Raw genomic sequence first — 13,119 nt, 5'->3', positions numbered from 1 at the left:
CTTTGGTCGATTCCTAGGATCCGGTCAGTTTCGCAACTGTTACTTTTTACAGGATGGGGTAGTTAGCCTCACGCCCAAGTGCGATGGAGGGGCTGCCTCCTTATAGCACTTGCTTAGTAGCTGTTTGGGGTTTTCTGGGTGACCAGAATGTTAAGACTCTGAAACGCCTTGTTTGTTAATACCATACATAGAGTTACTAGTGTGTTGTATGTTTTGTTGTGCGTAGTGAAGTCTGTGTCTTGTCATTGTAATAAATACTGGTTTAACTAATGGTGCCCATTATTATGATATTATAATAATGGTTGTCATTAATAATATAATTATTATAACATTAGTATAACCCATTTTTACTCCACTCATCAAAGAGAACAAAGAACCAGAGAACAAAGAACAATTCACTTGCCTGTAATCATACCAACTGCTTGGGTATATTCTGGAAAAGGCAATTACAAGTTGGGGGTTATAAATAATTATTTTACTTATTAACTAAACAATGTCTCTATTCCCCCACTATCCCACTTTTTCCCATCACTGGCTGCCAGTGATGACTGACTGACATCTAATTCATCTCTTTTAACCTCTCCCTCTTCTATACTAAGAACTGCTATACTAAGAACTGAATTCTAGCATTGAAAGAAAAACATACTGTATATAGAGAGACACCTTTAGTGTTCATAAGAATTTTTCTGATGCATTATGAAAATGTTGCACAATATTACTATTTCTGCAAGTATAATATGCACACACAGAAACTAAACAACTCTTCGTAATAACTTTATTTTATTGTTTTATTTCATTATTTTTTGTATGTCCATCTAAATTACTAATGCGACTACAGTTTAAAGGAAAATGACATTTTGCTTTGCATACAGTATTGTATATTTAAAAGTAAAACATAGCAAAGCACATAATAAGTGACATTAAATTATTTTTAACTGTCATTTGACTTTGAAAAACATAATAATCAGGACTCTCACAACTTGATGTACAAGTTAAATAATTACTCTTATTCTTATTTGAAAGAACACTGTTTTTTATTTCCAACAGCCATCTGATATTCCATTAAATTATAGTTTTTGTAGGCAAGGGTCTTGATTTTTTGATCAAGTGTGTTGATTCAGTTCATTTGTTGATGTCTCACATCAGCATACACAACCTGTGTGTCCATCTCACTAATCTTCCTCCTGGTTTTGTTGTGAGAAAACTTCAGGGCTGCATAATTCATCATATCCATATCTAGATTCTGAAAAAGAAATGCCAATACAGTACATTGTAAATTATTAGCAAGAGTGAAACATTTCTAAAGTTTGAAAAGAAAAAAAAAATTAAGCAAAAATTTTAAGAAAGTCAGCATATTAATGTACAGTTAGAATTCTGTTATGACTTGGGGGTAGCACAGTTTAGATTTTTCACAGTTACTTCTACAGTACATTTCCCTTAAAGACTGGAATATTCAGGATGCTTAGAAAAATAGTTATTCCTGGAGTTCTTTGGCTGTTTGCAAGAAATTGCTGGGCAAGATACAGAGGGTCACATGATGTTTCTAATGATCTACTCTGGTTATTTAATTACACAGTAAATCAATTGGACTGTCAAATTAAAGAATAAACAGTCAACTGTTATTAGCTCTAACTTGCTGTTAGTTCACATGTTAGTGATGTGATGTAGAACAGGGAAATTGGAAGTTGTGGGCACCTACTGTATATTTTGGGACATTTAGTTCTGGATGATAACATTAACCTTATAAATTGATTTCTTTATTTTCACCTATTTAAGTTGTTGTTGTGTATTTGGATTACAGGGACAGAATTCTTGTTTTTTTTAGGTCTCTAGTATTTAGGACTCTGGATTTATTCAATGGCAGTACGATCTCAACTTTATCAGAAGAGAGGATCTGACAATACCTAGTAGTAACATTTTTCCATAAAAATGTATTTGTTTAAAACTATTAGCAAACATCATGGCAGGTGCATAGAGCTAGTTGTGTCCGTGGAGAGTTTGAGGTTGAACAGCTGCTTGCTCAAGATGGCAAGAAATATGACTCCTGTCCCGACTTGGAAGAGGTGAATGCTAATCTGATTGCCACATCCGACCAAGCTCGAAAGGAGATTAGGAGGTGGGCATGAAGCATGGGAGTGGTACAAAAACATGAAATTAAATGTATGGATAGCGATGATGGATGCAAGAGTTGTCTGACACTAATGAAAGGAAAAGGCCTAATGTGAAAAAGTATATGTACATAGAGGCTCAACAGGCAAATGTCTGTTTCAGAACTTCATTATCCGCCGGACAGGTGTTTCTTAAGTCATTGACAAAATAGAAATAGTTCAGTAACAGATCAGTATTCCATAACAGAATATACAGTATTTTTTTCTGCTATAAAAATTCCATCCAATAGCATTTCTTTGGTCGGAAAATTAATAATTTGATGAGATAATACAAGCGAAATGTTCTAAAATGTTCTTCTAAAAACAAAAGGTTGCCAGTGTCCTGAGATATAAAACAAGCTTTAATCATATATAACACTCAGTATAAGTTAAATTTTTAAGTTTGTAAAACCAAAATCACAGATTTATTTTGTGTACTGTTCTTATTTAGATATTTTCTTATGGTATCCTTGCATTTCACATGGGAATACAGATGGAGCCATTCAGAATATGCAGTAGCAGTCTTCTCTGCAACAAGCTCAGCACACTTGAACACAAGATCATTCAGGACACTGAACTTATTTGCCACAGCACATGTACAATGGGATTCTTATTTGTGCTGTTCTATCAGTGCATGCACAGTACAACAGACAATATAGTACAACAGATAAATCCACACAATGTAGACAGTACTTCACATTACAAAACAGTAAATAATAAATAATAAAGAGCAAGTGAAGGTTTATTCCATGCTGAAAAGAGAAGAAAAGAAACACAACATTTCAGTTGTGGAGTCTTCTTCGTATGTGTCAAGTTTCACTCTCTTGTGTAACAATCAGGACATTTCTGAAACATTAAGCTTCTTAATTTTTTAAGTATTTGCTGTTACATTAAAATATTTTTCTTATAAATGCTTTAGTTTTAAAATAGAATCACAGGCACAGCAATATATTCAACTGCACTCGGCAATCATCCCCTATAGGCATTTTCCCCTGCAACAGAACTCACTGTATCACCTGCATACATATCTAACAACACGATCATTCAGGGTTCCTCACCCAGATGATATCCTATATTTCCAAACCTCATTTACTGCATCTCTTGCAAAAAATTGCCCAGCTATTTATGCTGGGGAAACCGGAAGGAGACTAGGAGACCACTTCAGAGAACATGTGAAAATTAAAGATTTTTTCAAGCCCATAGTTTTGCATTTCACCTCAGACAGCCATGATCATACTGATCTCTCTGTCTCTGTTCTCAAAGATGTGTTTCTCAACAGCAGAAAGACAACAGAAAAGAAACTCATCCTGAAACTAGGTTCACACCTTCCCCCTTCTCTCAATGACCGACTTATGTTTATATAATCTTCTCTATTCTTGTGCAGGTTTTGACTTCGCACCTTTCTCCACCCCTCTTCATTTTGCACTTCCAGAATGGTCTCTCTGCCTCTCCCCTCTCCTTCCTCCTCCACTTTTCCAGCTTTTGTTTTCCTGTGCAATTTAATCTTTGCCGTCTACCCTGTCTTTCTCACACCCGAAGAAGGCTCCACGACTGTAACATTGTGTTTCCTTTCATTTCTTTTCAGCATGGAATAAGCCCGTTACCTGTTCCTATTATAATAATGTTCTTAATTCTGCTATCTGCATTAAATCTACACTTTCATTAAATTATATTTATTTCTGGTTTTAGTTTTCTTTTGATAACAGCATAAGAGATCACAATGGAACATAATTCACATTCAAAGTTGAAGAATGATACATTACCTGATTGTTTGTAGAGTTATTGGTTTCATTACTGTGGCAGATTTGTGAATTTTCTGAGGAGCAAGCTAGAGAACAGAGAGAACAAATTTCAGTGTTTCTGTGTGTAAATCAGTGTTAATAATTCCTCTTTGTTAATAGTAATTCCACTAATTCTTCCTTATGCAATTCCAATATACATTCAAATTATATCATTGTAAATGTATTGATATTTAAGGACTGATGGTTAGAAGAGAAACAAATGTATTATTCAACTCCATGACTTTGAATCAAAAGAAGAAATAAAAGTTGATTAAATAAGTCAAATGTTACATAAATAAAATTGTTTAGATTTTATATTTTTTATTAAAACATTTATTTTATTAAAGTATTTATTTTATTAACAGTCCATATTTTAAATATCTATTTGAGTCCATTTTATAACAAAACATTAATTGCCCATCCTACGTGTGCATTTAAAAGTACTATAATGCTTTCAGTGTACTATGTATTATTGAAAAATGTTCTTGGTGAACTGTGGTATTATCTCACTTTCCAGTGAGTAAAGTTAAAGATAAAGGATTAAAATTAACATTTATATATATTAAGTTGTGTTCTGCATCCAAGGAAGATTTTTATTTTAATTTCCAAAATTGAATCTGTTTTTAAAACTATTTAAGATTATTACTTTACACTTTAGAATTTAGTTTTTCATAATATTTCCATCCATTTTTTTGACTGATTCCAATTCAAGGTTACAGAGAGGAATGGGCTCAAGACAGGGTATGCTGTGGACGAAGCTCTGGTTGATCACAGGGCACACACAGACACACCAGATCAAATTTTCCAAGCCAATTAACTTGATAGTGGTGTATTTCTTTAGACCATTGGAGGACACCAGTACACCTGGAGGAAACCTGCACGAGTTGGTGGAGAACATGCAAGCTCCAGATCCCAGTACTGTAAACCAGCAATGTTTATTACTGCACCACAGAATATATATATATATACAATTTTAAATGTTTAGAATTACCTGTTAATTATCTCCTTCACTTGAAGATGTCTGCTGGTAGTGAAATACAGTACACACACAACTCACCTACACAGTGTATATTTCTGGTCCACACAAGGACAGCAATCACAATCACGCACACAGTGTTTGTTACTCCCAGGGCCAGGATAGCAGTATCAAGATTACTTTTATCTGCAATGTATAAATATAGAGCTGTTCTAATAGATTAGATATGCTATTATTGAATTTTAAATCATAAACTTGTTGAATATTTTATGTTTGACTTTTTGTCTTGGATAATGTAATACATATATAATCTATAAATTGTAACAGTGCTCCATATGAATTCAGATGGTGTTTAGTATATAGCATAATTTAAGTAAATGTTTTCTAAATGTTGAAAAATTTTACACAGTTCAGAAGCTTTAAATGTATATAAATAACACTAGATGATTTCAAAATCTGCACAAATTAAAAAAACGAAACAATGACTTAAACGTTTGCATCTATTAAGAAAATATATAGGCATTTATATTTATACTGTATGTACATTAAGAATAAGTGATAGTTTATTTATTTAGATATTTATGCAACTCAAGAAAAGATACCTGATGGCTAAAAGCATTGATAGTGACAAATAACAAATAGTAACAAATAAGGAACAAGTAAAGGTTTAGTGCATTCTGAAAAGAGAAGAAAACAATCACAACATTATAGCTGTGGAGCCTTCTTCGGATGCCTACTTTAACTAACAATAACAAATAACTGTACTTTTAAGAATAACCTGAGTATTTAGCATGCCCATAATAAACAGTATTCATTACACAGTACAGTAATAGATTAGAAAGTAATTTACCTGTAATCTCCAGCAGTGTCCCATTCCCAAACAAGATCTCCCCACATATGGCCACAGCACAGTAGTAAGTCCCTGCATCAGAGTGGTTAAGATCCCCCTTGGGGAGGTTATAGACACAGCTCTGTATAGGACTCCCAGCCTCAAAGTTCCTCTCACATTGATCACTCCTGTCTACATGAGTGTAAATAATTCCTGGAAGGGATTCTCCTGATCCATGTCTGAACCAATAAACACTGTGCTCTCCTGCACAGGTCTCTGTTTGTATTGTACACTGCAGAGTTACATCATCTCCTAGCTTGGCCTGGACAGACATAGGCTGCTGCACAACACTCCTGTTCATTGTCTCTAACCCTACAAAAATATACATGAATTAAAATAAATAAATGTATTTATCACCAGTACAGACATTAAGTGGACGGTTACACTAAACCAAGATTGCAATTACCTATAACACATGAAGTACAATTACTACAGTGGCTGCCAACTATGAACAGCTTTTTGTCTTTCATCCTGATTTCAAATTGTATATAGTTAAAGTTTTAAAACAAAGTTAAAACAAAACAAACTCTAAGATGTTCTTTTAACACTACCTTAGTTAATTTTTTTCACATACAGTACAGATATATTTTTGCCACAAATCTGAAAATAAAACTTGAGATGGTTAATTTCTCTTTAAAGAATGTTTTAAAATCATATTTAACATCAGTACAATCAATGAGTGCAAATGCCAGTGAAGCGTTTTTTGATGTTTATCGATTTGTTTCAACAACATAAGATGAATTCAGTGGAAAATGTAAAAATTACAAATAGGGAGCTGGCAGGTGTAAATCTCTACTGCACCTGGTGAACCTTGACTGACACAATATTCATTTCTTTTATAAGAAAATTCCTACATTTCTTTTTATGTTAAAAAAAATCAAATTTATATTCAAAACAAACCAACACAAATAGTTTTACAAAATACTTTTTCTACATTATTCTTCTATGCATGTGTGGTAATACAGCATATAAGACATGGATGTGGAAGTTAGAAGATGGAAAGGTTAAAATACACAAATATCAGTACATTAACATTGTAGTTTACCCTTGGGAATCAGTAGGGTCCCATTCCCAAAGCTCATGTAATTATGGTGGTAAGCTGCACAGAAGTATGTAGCCATATCTGCTGATTCAGTGCTGATGAAAATGAGAGTAAATCTTCCTTTATCCTTTGTCACCTTTACTCTTTCATTATTTTTAAACTCTCCGTAAGAGATTATCCCCTCGAGATTAGATGTAGATGTAGCCATGCATATAGGTGACTCTCCAATGGGTTTCTTGAACCAAAACATCTGAGCTACTATGCCAGTGTTGAAATAGCACTCCATAGTGACTTTGTCTCCAAGCTGCACTAATGCTGTACGATGGGGCTGAAAGACCATATTTGCTTGAGAAATATCTGTAAATAAAGAAAACAATCGGGACTGTGTTTAATCCATGGCAAGAATTAAAAGCAAAGTGTTGTGGTATTTTCCAAATATTACAATAAAATAGGCACAATAACCACAATAGAAATAATATGTGGAGCACTTCTTTAAACTATACAACATTTTTAAATTGCAAAAATGAGTCTAACAAATATCTCTGTTGGGTAAATATTTTCACAAGATATACTGTACAAGATCACATTGGCTGAAATACATTCACGTTCTTTGAAAGCAAGAAGATTTACACAAGATTAAATGGTGAACATAATAAAGTGTTTGTTTAGAGCTAAGTACTATTTAAAGTAAATCGTAGATTTAGACTCACCTACTTCACAGAAGAACATAAGGGTAATATACAGACTGATCATACTATTGATTTTATTGTCTCATAGGAGCTCAAGGCAGCTTCTCTGTTGACCTATAGTATCTGGATTGAAGGACTTCTGTTGGACACAGAGTCTTAAAGAGGATGTGGGAAGATGACACTCACATCTGATTGGCTGTTTTGAACTCAGTAAAACTCTATAAGGAAATCAGATGCTAAGCTCCCTTTGACAACAAAATATCTCAGTAAAAAGAGAAGACTACATCTGCAACAGATCTCCCTCAGATGGTAGTGTACTAGGGGATACCTGTCCATCAAGCCATCCTTTTTATATTAGGGTTCAAGCACAAGATGGATCAATCCTATTATTATTAACCTACCTGACCTTGTTTTCTACACTGTATGTATGCACGCCTAACTCCCACTTAATTAGGTAAGTAGCAGTGGAATATAATCTTGATGGTCGATCCTATTTAGGCCACTTCACTATTCTTCTTGTCTTACCACTGGGTTGACATGGAAAAGATCAAGGCTGCAACTTAAGGTAAGCCTATTTCTTTCAATTTTAATAATTTATAAAGCGCCTTTTGAAACCCAAGGACACTGCACATAGTGATAAAGAAAAAAAGTAAAAGAAAAACAATTAAACAAGAACATACAGATTCATACATATGGAATGAAGGGCAATAAGACATAAAGCCTAGTAAAAATTCAAAAATGTGTCTTTCATACAGTGGGAGGAAAGGCATATAACAACAAAGGAGCAGCGACAATAAATGCAATTTCACCAAAAGTCTGGGTTTTAGTTTTAAATTTGAATGGAGCCTAGGAAAGGGAGGGTAAACCATGAATAACAATAATATTATATTGAATACATGACAACTTATTTGGATAACCGATGTAGAACCTGATTTGCAGGGGTATTATGCTGCTTGCACTGACGATCTGGTGTGAGTTAAATCTAGCTGCAGAGTTTTGGACATATTGCAAATAACTGAGAAACGTGTTAGGGAGAATGTCGAGTAAAGAGTTGCAGAAATCAAGCCTTGATGTTTAAAAACATGAATAAGACACACAGAATCGGACATTGATAAAAATTGCCTAATGTGGACAATATTTCAGAGATGTAAAAAAGACTTCATAATCAAATTTTCCACTTGGTGCTCAAAAACAGAAGAGGATCAAGTAAGACTCACAGATTTCTGACTATGGCTGGTATGTGAATGGGAAATCCATACACCATTATTTTCCGGCTGAAATGTGTTAATCAATGGTAAAATGTACAGTATGTTTACTTCAGAGAATTTTTATGTCAACCAAAGTTTGATGTCATTCAAACAAGAGACAAGTGACAGAGAGGTAAGATCAGAAGAGGAAGAGGTTTTAACATACTGTATCTTAGTATCAACTGCTTAACAATGTTTGTATATTATCTGACTGAGGAAGCATATAAAAAAAGCAATTGGTCCAAGACTGAATCCTGAGGCACACCACAATTTATGAGTACCAAGAGAAATAAAATACTGCCTTCCAGTATAACAAGAGCAGAACCAGTTAAAGACAAGATTGATAGAAAAGAATGTTTGCAGTCATTGGGCAACACTGAATGATGTAGTTTATCAAAAGCCACTCTGAGATCAAGGAGCGTAAGAATATGTATAGCCACTGAGTCAAACGAATTATTAAAGAGCATGACAAGAACAGTGTCAGTGCCGTGATTAGAGTGAAAATCAAGCTGAATTGTTTCAAATAAATCATTACCATGTGAGCCTGCCTGCAGTTGTACCATGTGTACAACTGGTGTACAACCACATGTTCTAAAACTACAGTATGCAAATTCCAAAGTCTCTGTTTTTGTTTTAAACCTTTTAAATTACTACAGATAATCTCACCTTGATATCAAGGTTATCACTGTCAAGAGGACTGTGAAGGACTTAGTAAACAATCTCTGTCTATTCCCCTGGTCTATTTATTGGGATTTAGTTTCCTGCAAGTGAAGCCAACTTCTTAATTAACACGTAAGAACATAGAAATCGGCTGTCTTTGCAGTGTCTCAATGCTGCCCTCTGGTGCCTCATCCCTGTTTGTATATTCCACTTCTGGCTGCCCTGTTACAAACAACTACAAACGTTTTTTTAAAACAAACATACAGGCTTTCTTCTAAAACACAGCTTTCTTTTCAACACAGTATAACTAGATATTAATGTATGTATATAAGTTATACAACGTGATTAATATGTAATGATAGTTATGTTTCTTGTTTGTTAATGATCCATCCTATTTTGTTACCCAAATTAACAAGTGAACTTTCCCCACATCTCGATGGTTCATTTTGTACAATGAATTAGTACAAACGTAAGAAATTAAATCACAAGCTTGCAGAAGTTGTCTTAGACAAGTTACTATTGTAGTATTGTATGAATACTATTGTACTGTTTTATGTCTTCAGAAGGTATTCTTCCATCTTCCCCTCATGGTTAAATTGCAAACATTGCTGGGTTATGACAAGAATTTTGAATTAATTGAAGTGCTTTTTTTCTTAAAACACACTATATATGCAACAATTAAATGGTGCATGTTTTATTGGGTAACAATTTTGTTTTATGAAAATTAAATATCAGATATATTTTATTCACTGCTGTGCACTCACCCCTTAAATCAGTATTTTGTAGTCATCTTTTGTAACAATTACAGCTTTGATCTTCTTTGATATTTCTGTGTTGGTATTGCATATCTGGATTTGGTATTTTCTGTTCATTCTTCCATGCAGATTTACTCAAGCACTGTCAAGATGGATGTGGAGTTTTGGTGAGTCAGAATCTTCCACAGTCCTTCCACAGATTATCAATGGAATTCAAGTCCAGGCTTTGGCTGGGCCATTTAATGGCATTCACCTTCTTGTTATTAAAATGATGTTGCTGCCACCATGTTTCATGGCATTTCATGGTTGAACAGCTGTGCTCATTTTCATGGACTTGTACACTTACTGTAGCTCCTTGGTCATTATGGTGAATTTTCTTCTGCAACATGCACTGTCAAATGATGGACGTTATATAGAAAGGTATATTTCTTCTGAAATTATGTCAACCAATTGAGCTCCACACATATGGATTTAATTCAAGGAAATTAGATGTTTTCCTGGGGTCAATTTAGAGTGAAATAGCAAAGGATTGTGAAGTTATCAAATCAATACTTTTTTATGTAAAATATGTCCAGAATATGTTCCACTTTGTTATTGCACAATAATTTGAGTAAATCAATTACACATACACAAATATTTTTCGTTTCAAATAAATGTATTTCTATTTTAGTTTACAACATTACAAACTATGAACAAAATTCAAGTGGAGTGAAGACTACCTGAAGGTATTGAACGTCTCTGTTGGACATAGAAAACAGTGCAGAGAAAAGTAAATGGTGTCAAGTTGGGCATGTAATAAGTCAGCACTCTGGGAGTGTACTGAATGATAATTTTCAGGTATGCACTTGAATCCACACATAGGCTGGTACACAGCAAGCTGTGGCAGTGGTGGAGATAAACAGAGCAGGAGAGGGAGATTATACTACAGAATTCTAAGGAGCATCCAAAAAATGGAGACTGATGAGGTTCATAGTTGGATAGTCTTGAAGCAAATCTGCAACGGAGAATCTGGGAACTTGTTTGGGAGACAAAGAAAGAGATCAGTACATAGCAAGCTAGTCCAGGCAAAAAGCAAGAAAAGCAGATAGCAAAGCACAGTGAAGGGAATTGGACCCTCAAGAGAAAACCCAATGACAGAGTGCTCAGCAGGTTTTCAGCTTGGATTTAAGTACCACAGAGGCTAATAAGATAATTGAAAATTAATTTGTGATAACAACACCCATAGTGTGTAAGAACAACCCCAGTGTCCAGAGGCATGTGAAGATGCAGGGCTGGGACTCGACTTTCAGACGTGTGTTAAAGGGCTGACTTAAAATCACAAAGTGAAGATTGTTCAGTATCATAAACAGCCCATCTTTCACCAAAATAATTTAAAAAATGGGAAATGTTAGTGGAAAATATTTTCAGTAACTTGGAATGTCTATTGTTGCCCTTTTCAATTTACTCTAAAATATAATTAAATTATTGCCAATAATATATTATATAATATATTATGATATTATACTGTACCTCTAAATATACAAACACCAATCAAATGTTGAAATTGTCAACCAGATCTGTCCCACACTTCTTCAAAATAAAAAGAATAAAAAATGTATATTTGTGATATTTTCTATAATTATTATTATAATAAAAATGTTTGCCATAGAGTTTGCAGGTGCTTTAGACAAAAAGTCATTAGTGTTTCTTTATTTTGTATTTTTAGGTTTAAAAATAAAGTCTACATCTCCAATACCTTTAAGCTCTAATCCATCTCTAGCCCTGTGTTCTCTCCCTTATTTAAAGGCCTCTCAACTCTCCTCACATAAGGTGTTATAGAATTGCATGTGAGGAAGTACAGCACTATCTATCTACTGAGAGGGACAATGAGGCCTCTTCTTGTCACTAACATTGTGACTGGCTAAAGATCTGGATGATCCTAATGGCCTCCTACTGGGGCTGCAACATCTGTGAAGCACCAGTGGCAGTATTTCTTCCTGACAGTGAGGCCTCCCAGGCCTTATCCCTCTCCTGCAGTGATATGTGCATGACTGTGACGTTCCCTGCTACCTGCCTGAAGGGGACCAATTACAGGGACCAAGTCAAGATTCAGTGGATGAAAGTGTCCAGTCATGTGGCTATGAAGCAGAAGATGGCAGGCATCTAAACACTCTGATTATAACCCACACTACCTCCTACTTCTGGCTTATGAGGAACCACTAAATGGTGAAGGATGCATATGTCACTTTAGGTGGACAAAGATAGAAAATCAAGGTCCTTATCACCATCTTAATACAAAAGAGGACTGCAGAATTTTAAAACCTGGAGGTGCCCGGTGATCAAGAGAACTTCCTGCCCAGTGTCTGGCCAAGGGCTGTTGTATACACCCTGATATGTTCTCCTGCTATTATTCCTTGGAAGAGTGCACTGCAGATAAGCACTTTGCCTATGGTGAATACCAGGCCTTCTTTAGATACCCTATGATCCCAGCCAGCCTTGAGTTGCTAGGAACAAATCATGTACCCAATTCTTCTGTATCTCAGATTGGGCCATCTTCAAAACTTTTTTACATCTACCTGGCTGAGGTGGAGACCCTGGTCAGACAAAGAAGCCTCAAATATGGAGTCATCACCAGAATACTCCAGTCAGACAGCTATCTGGATGGTGTTCTTTGAGTGCAGCCCTAATCTTCTGGACTAAGGCCACACTTGCACTTTTCACATCCATGCCCAGCAGTCTCTGGCCAAACACTACCATCGCTTTCACAACCAGACCTTCCAGTTCCTAGACTGCAACTATAAGAAGCACCTGGACATTGAGATCTATTTCATGTGCTTCCTGCCTCTGGAGAGGCACTGTCTAGAGGGCTGCTTTGAGTGCCACAAGATTCTAGATACTGAGAACCTGAATGCTGACTGGCATTCTGCCAGGATAATTTGCCCATAAAAGGGGTG

At 35.2% G+C, this 13,119-nt stretch overlaps 1 protein-coding gene across 2 annotated transcripts; it reads right to left on the bottom strand.

The window, feature by feature from the left end:
- Nucleotides 1-779: 779 nt before the first annotated feature.
- Nucleotides 780-7,633, bottom strand: LOC102698729 (uncharacterized). 2 transcript variants are annotated; one of them, XM_069197626.1, is made up of 6 exons: nt 7,546-7,633; nt 6,839-7,192; nt 5,755-6,105; nt 4,986-5,111; nt 3,911-3,975; nt 780-1,243 (listed from the first exon to the last, which is right to left on the bottom strand). In XM_069197626.1, the coding sequence occupies exons 1-6, from the start codon at nt 7,586-7,588 to the stop codon at nt 1,118-1,120; spliced, it is 1,065 nt and encodes a 354-aa protein (XP_069053727.1). In that variant the 5' UTR covers nt 7,589-7,633; the 3' UTR covers nt 780-1,117. The 2 variants fall into 2 exon arrangements, with proteins under 2 accessions (XP_069053727.1, XP_015195133.2); XM_015339647.2 differs by having other exon boundaries at nt 4,986-5,090.
- Between the last annotated feature and the right edge of the window lie 5,486 nt (nt 7,634-13,119).

Source organism: Lepisosteus oculatus, chromosome 13 (genome assembly GCF_040954835.1).
Source record: "Lepisosteus oculatus isolate fLepOcu1 chromosome 13, fLepOcu1.hap2, whole genome shotgun sequence".
NCBI lineage: Eukaryota > Metazoa > Chordata > Actinopteri > Semionotiformes > Lepisosteidae > Lepisosteus > Lepisosteus oculatus.
The sequence above is the reverse complement of the archived record's forward strand: the minus strand, read 5'-3'. Positions and strand labels throughout refer to the sequence as shown.

What these genes read in the sequence shown, in the direction of transcription:
- LOC102698729 (XM_069197626.1), bottom strand. Translation starts at nt 7,588, where the DNA reads ATGATCAGTCTGTATATTACCCTTATGTTCTTCTGTGAAGTAG. An exon ending in TATGTTCTTCTGTGAAGTAG is followed by an intron (nt 7,193 to 7,545) that starts GTGAGTCTAAAT and finishes CTTTATTTACAG; the next exon opens with ATATTTCTCAAGCAAATATG. An exon ending in ATAACTCTACAAACAATCAG is followed by an intron (nt 1,244 to 3,910) that starts GTAATGTATCAT and finishes TTTCTTTTTCAG; the next exon opens with AATCTAGATATGGATATGAT.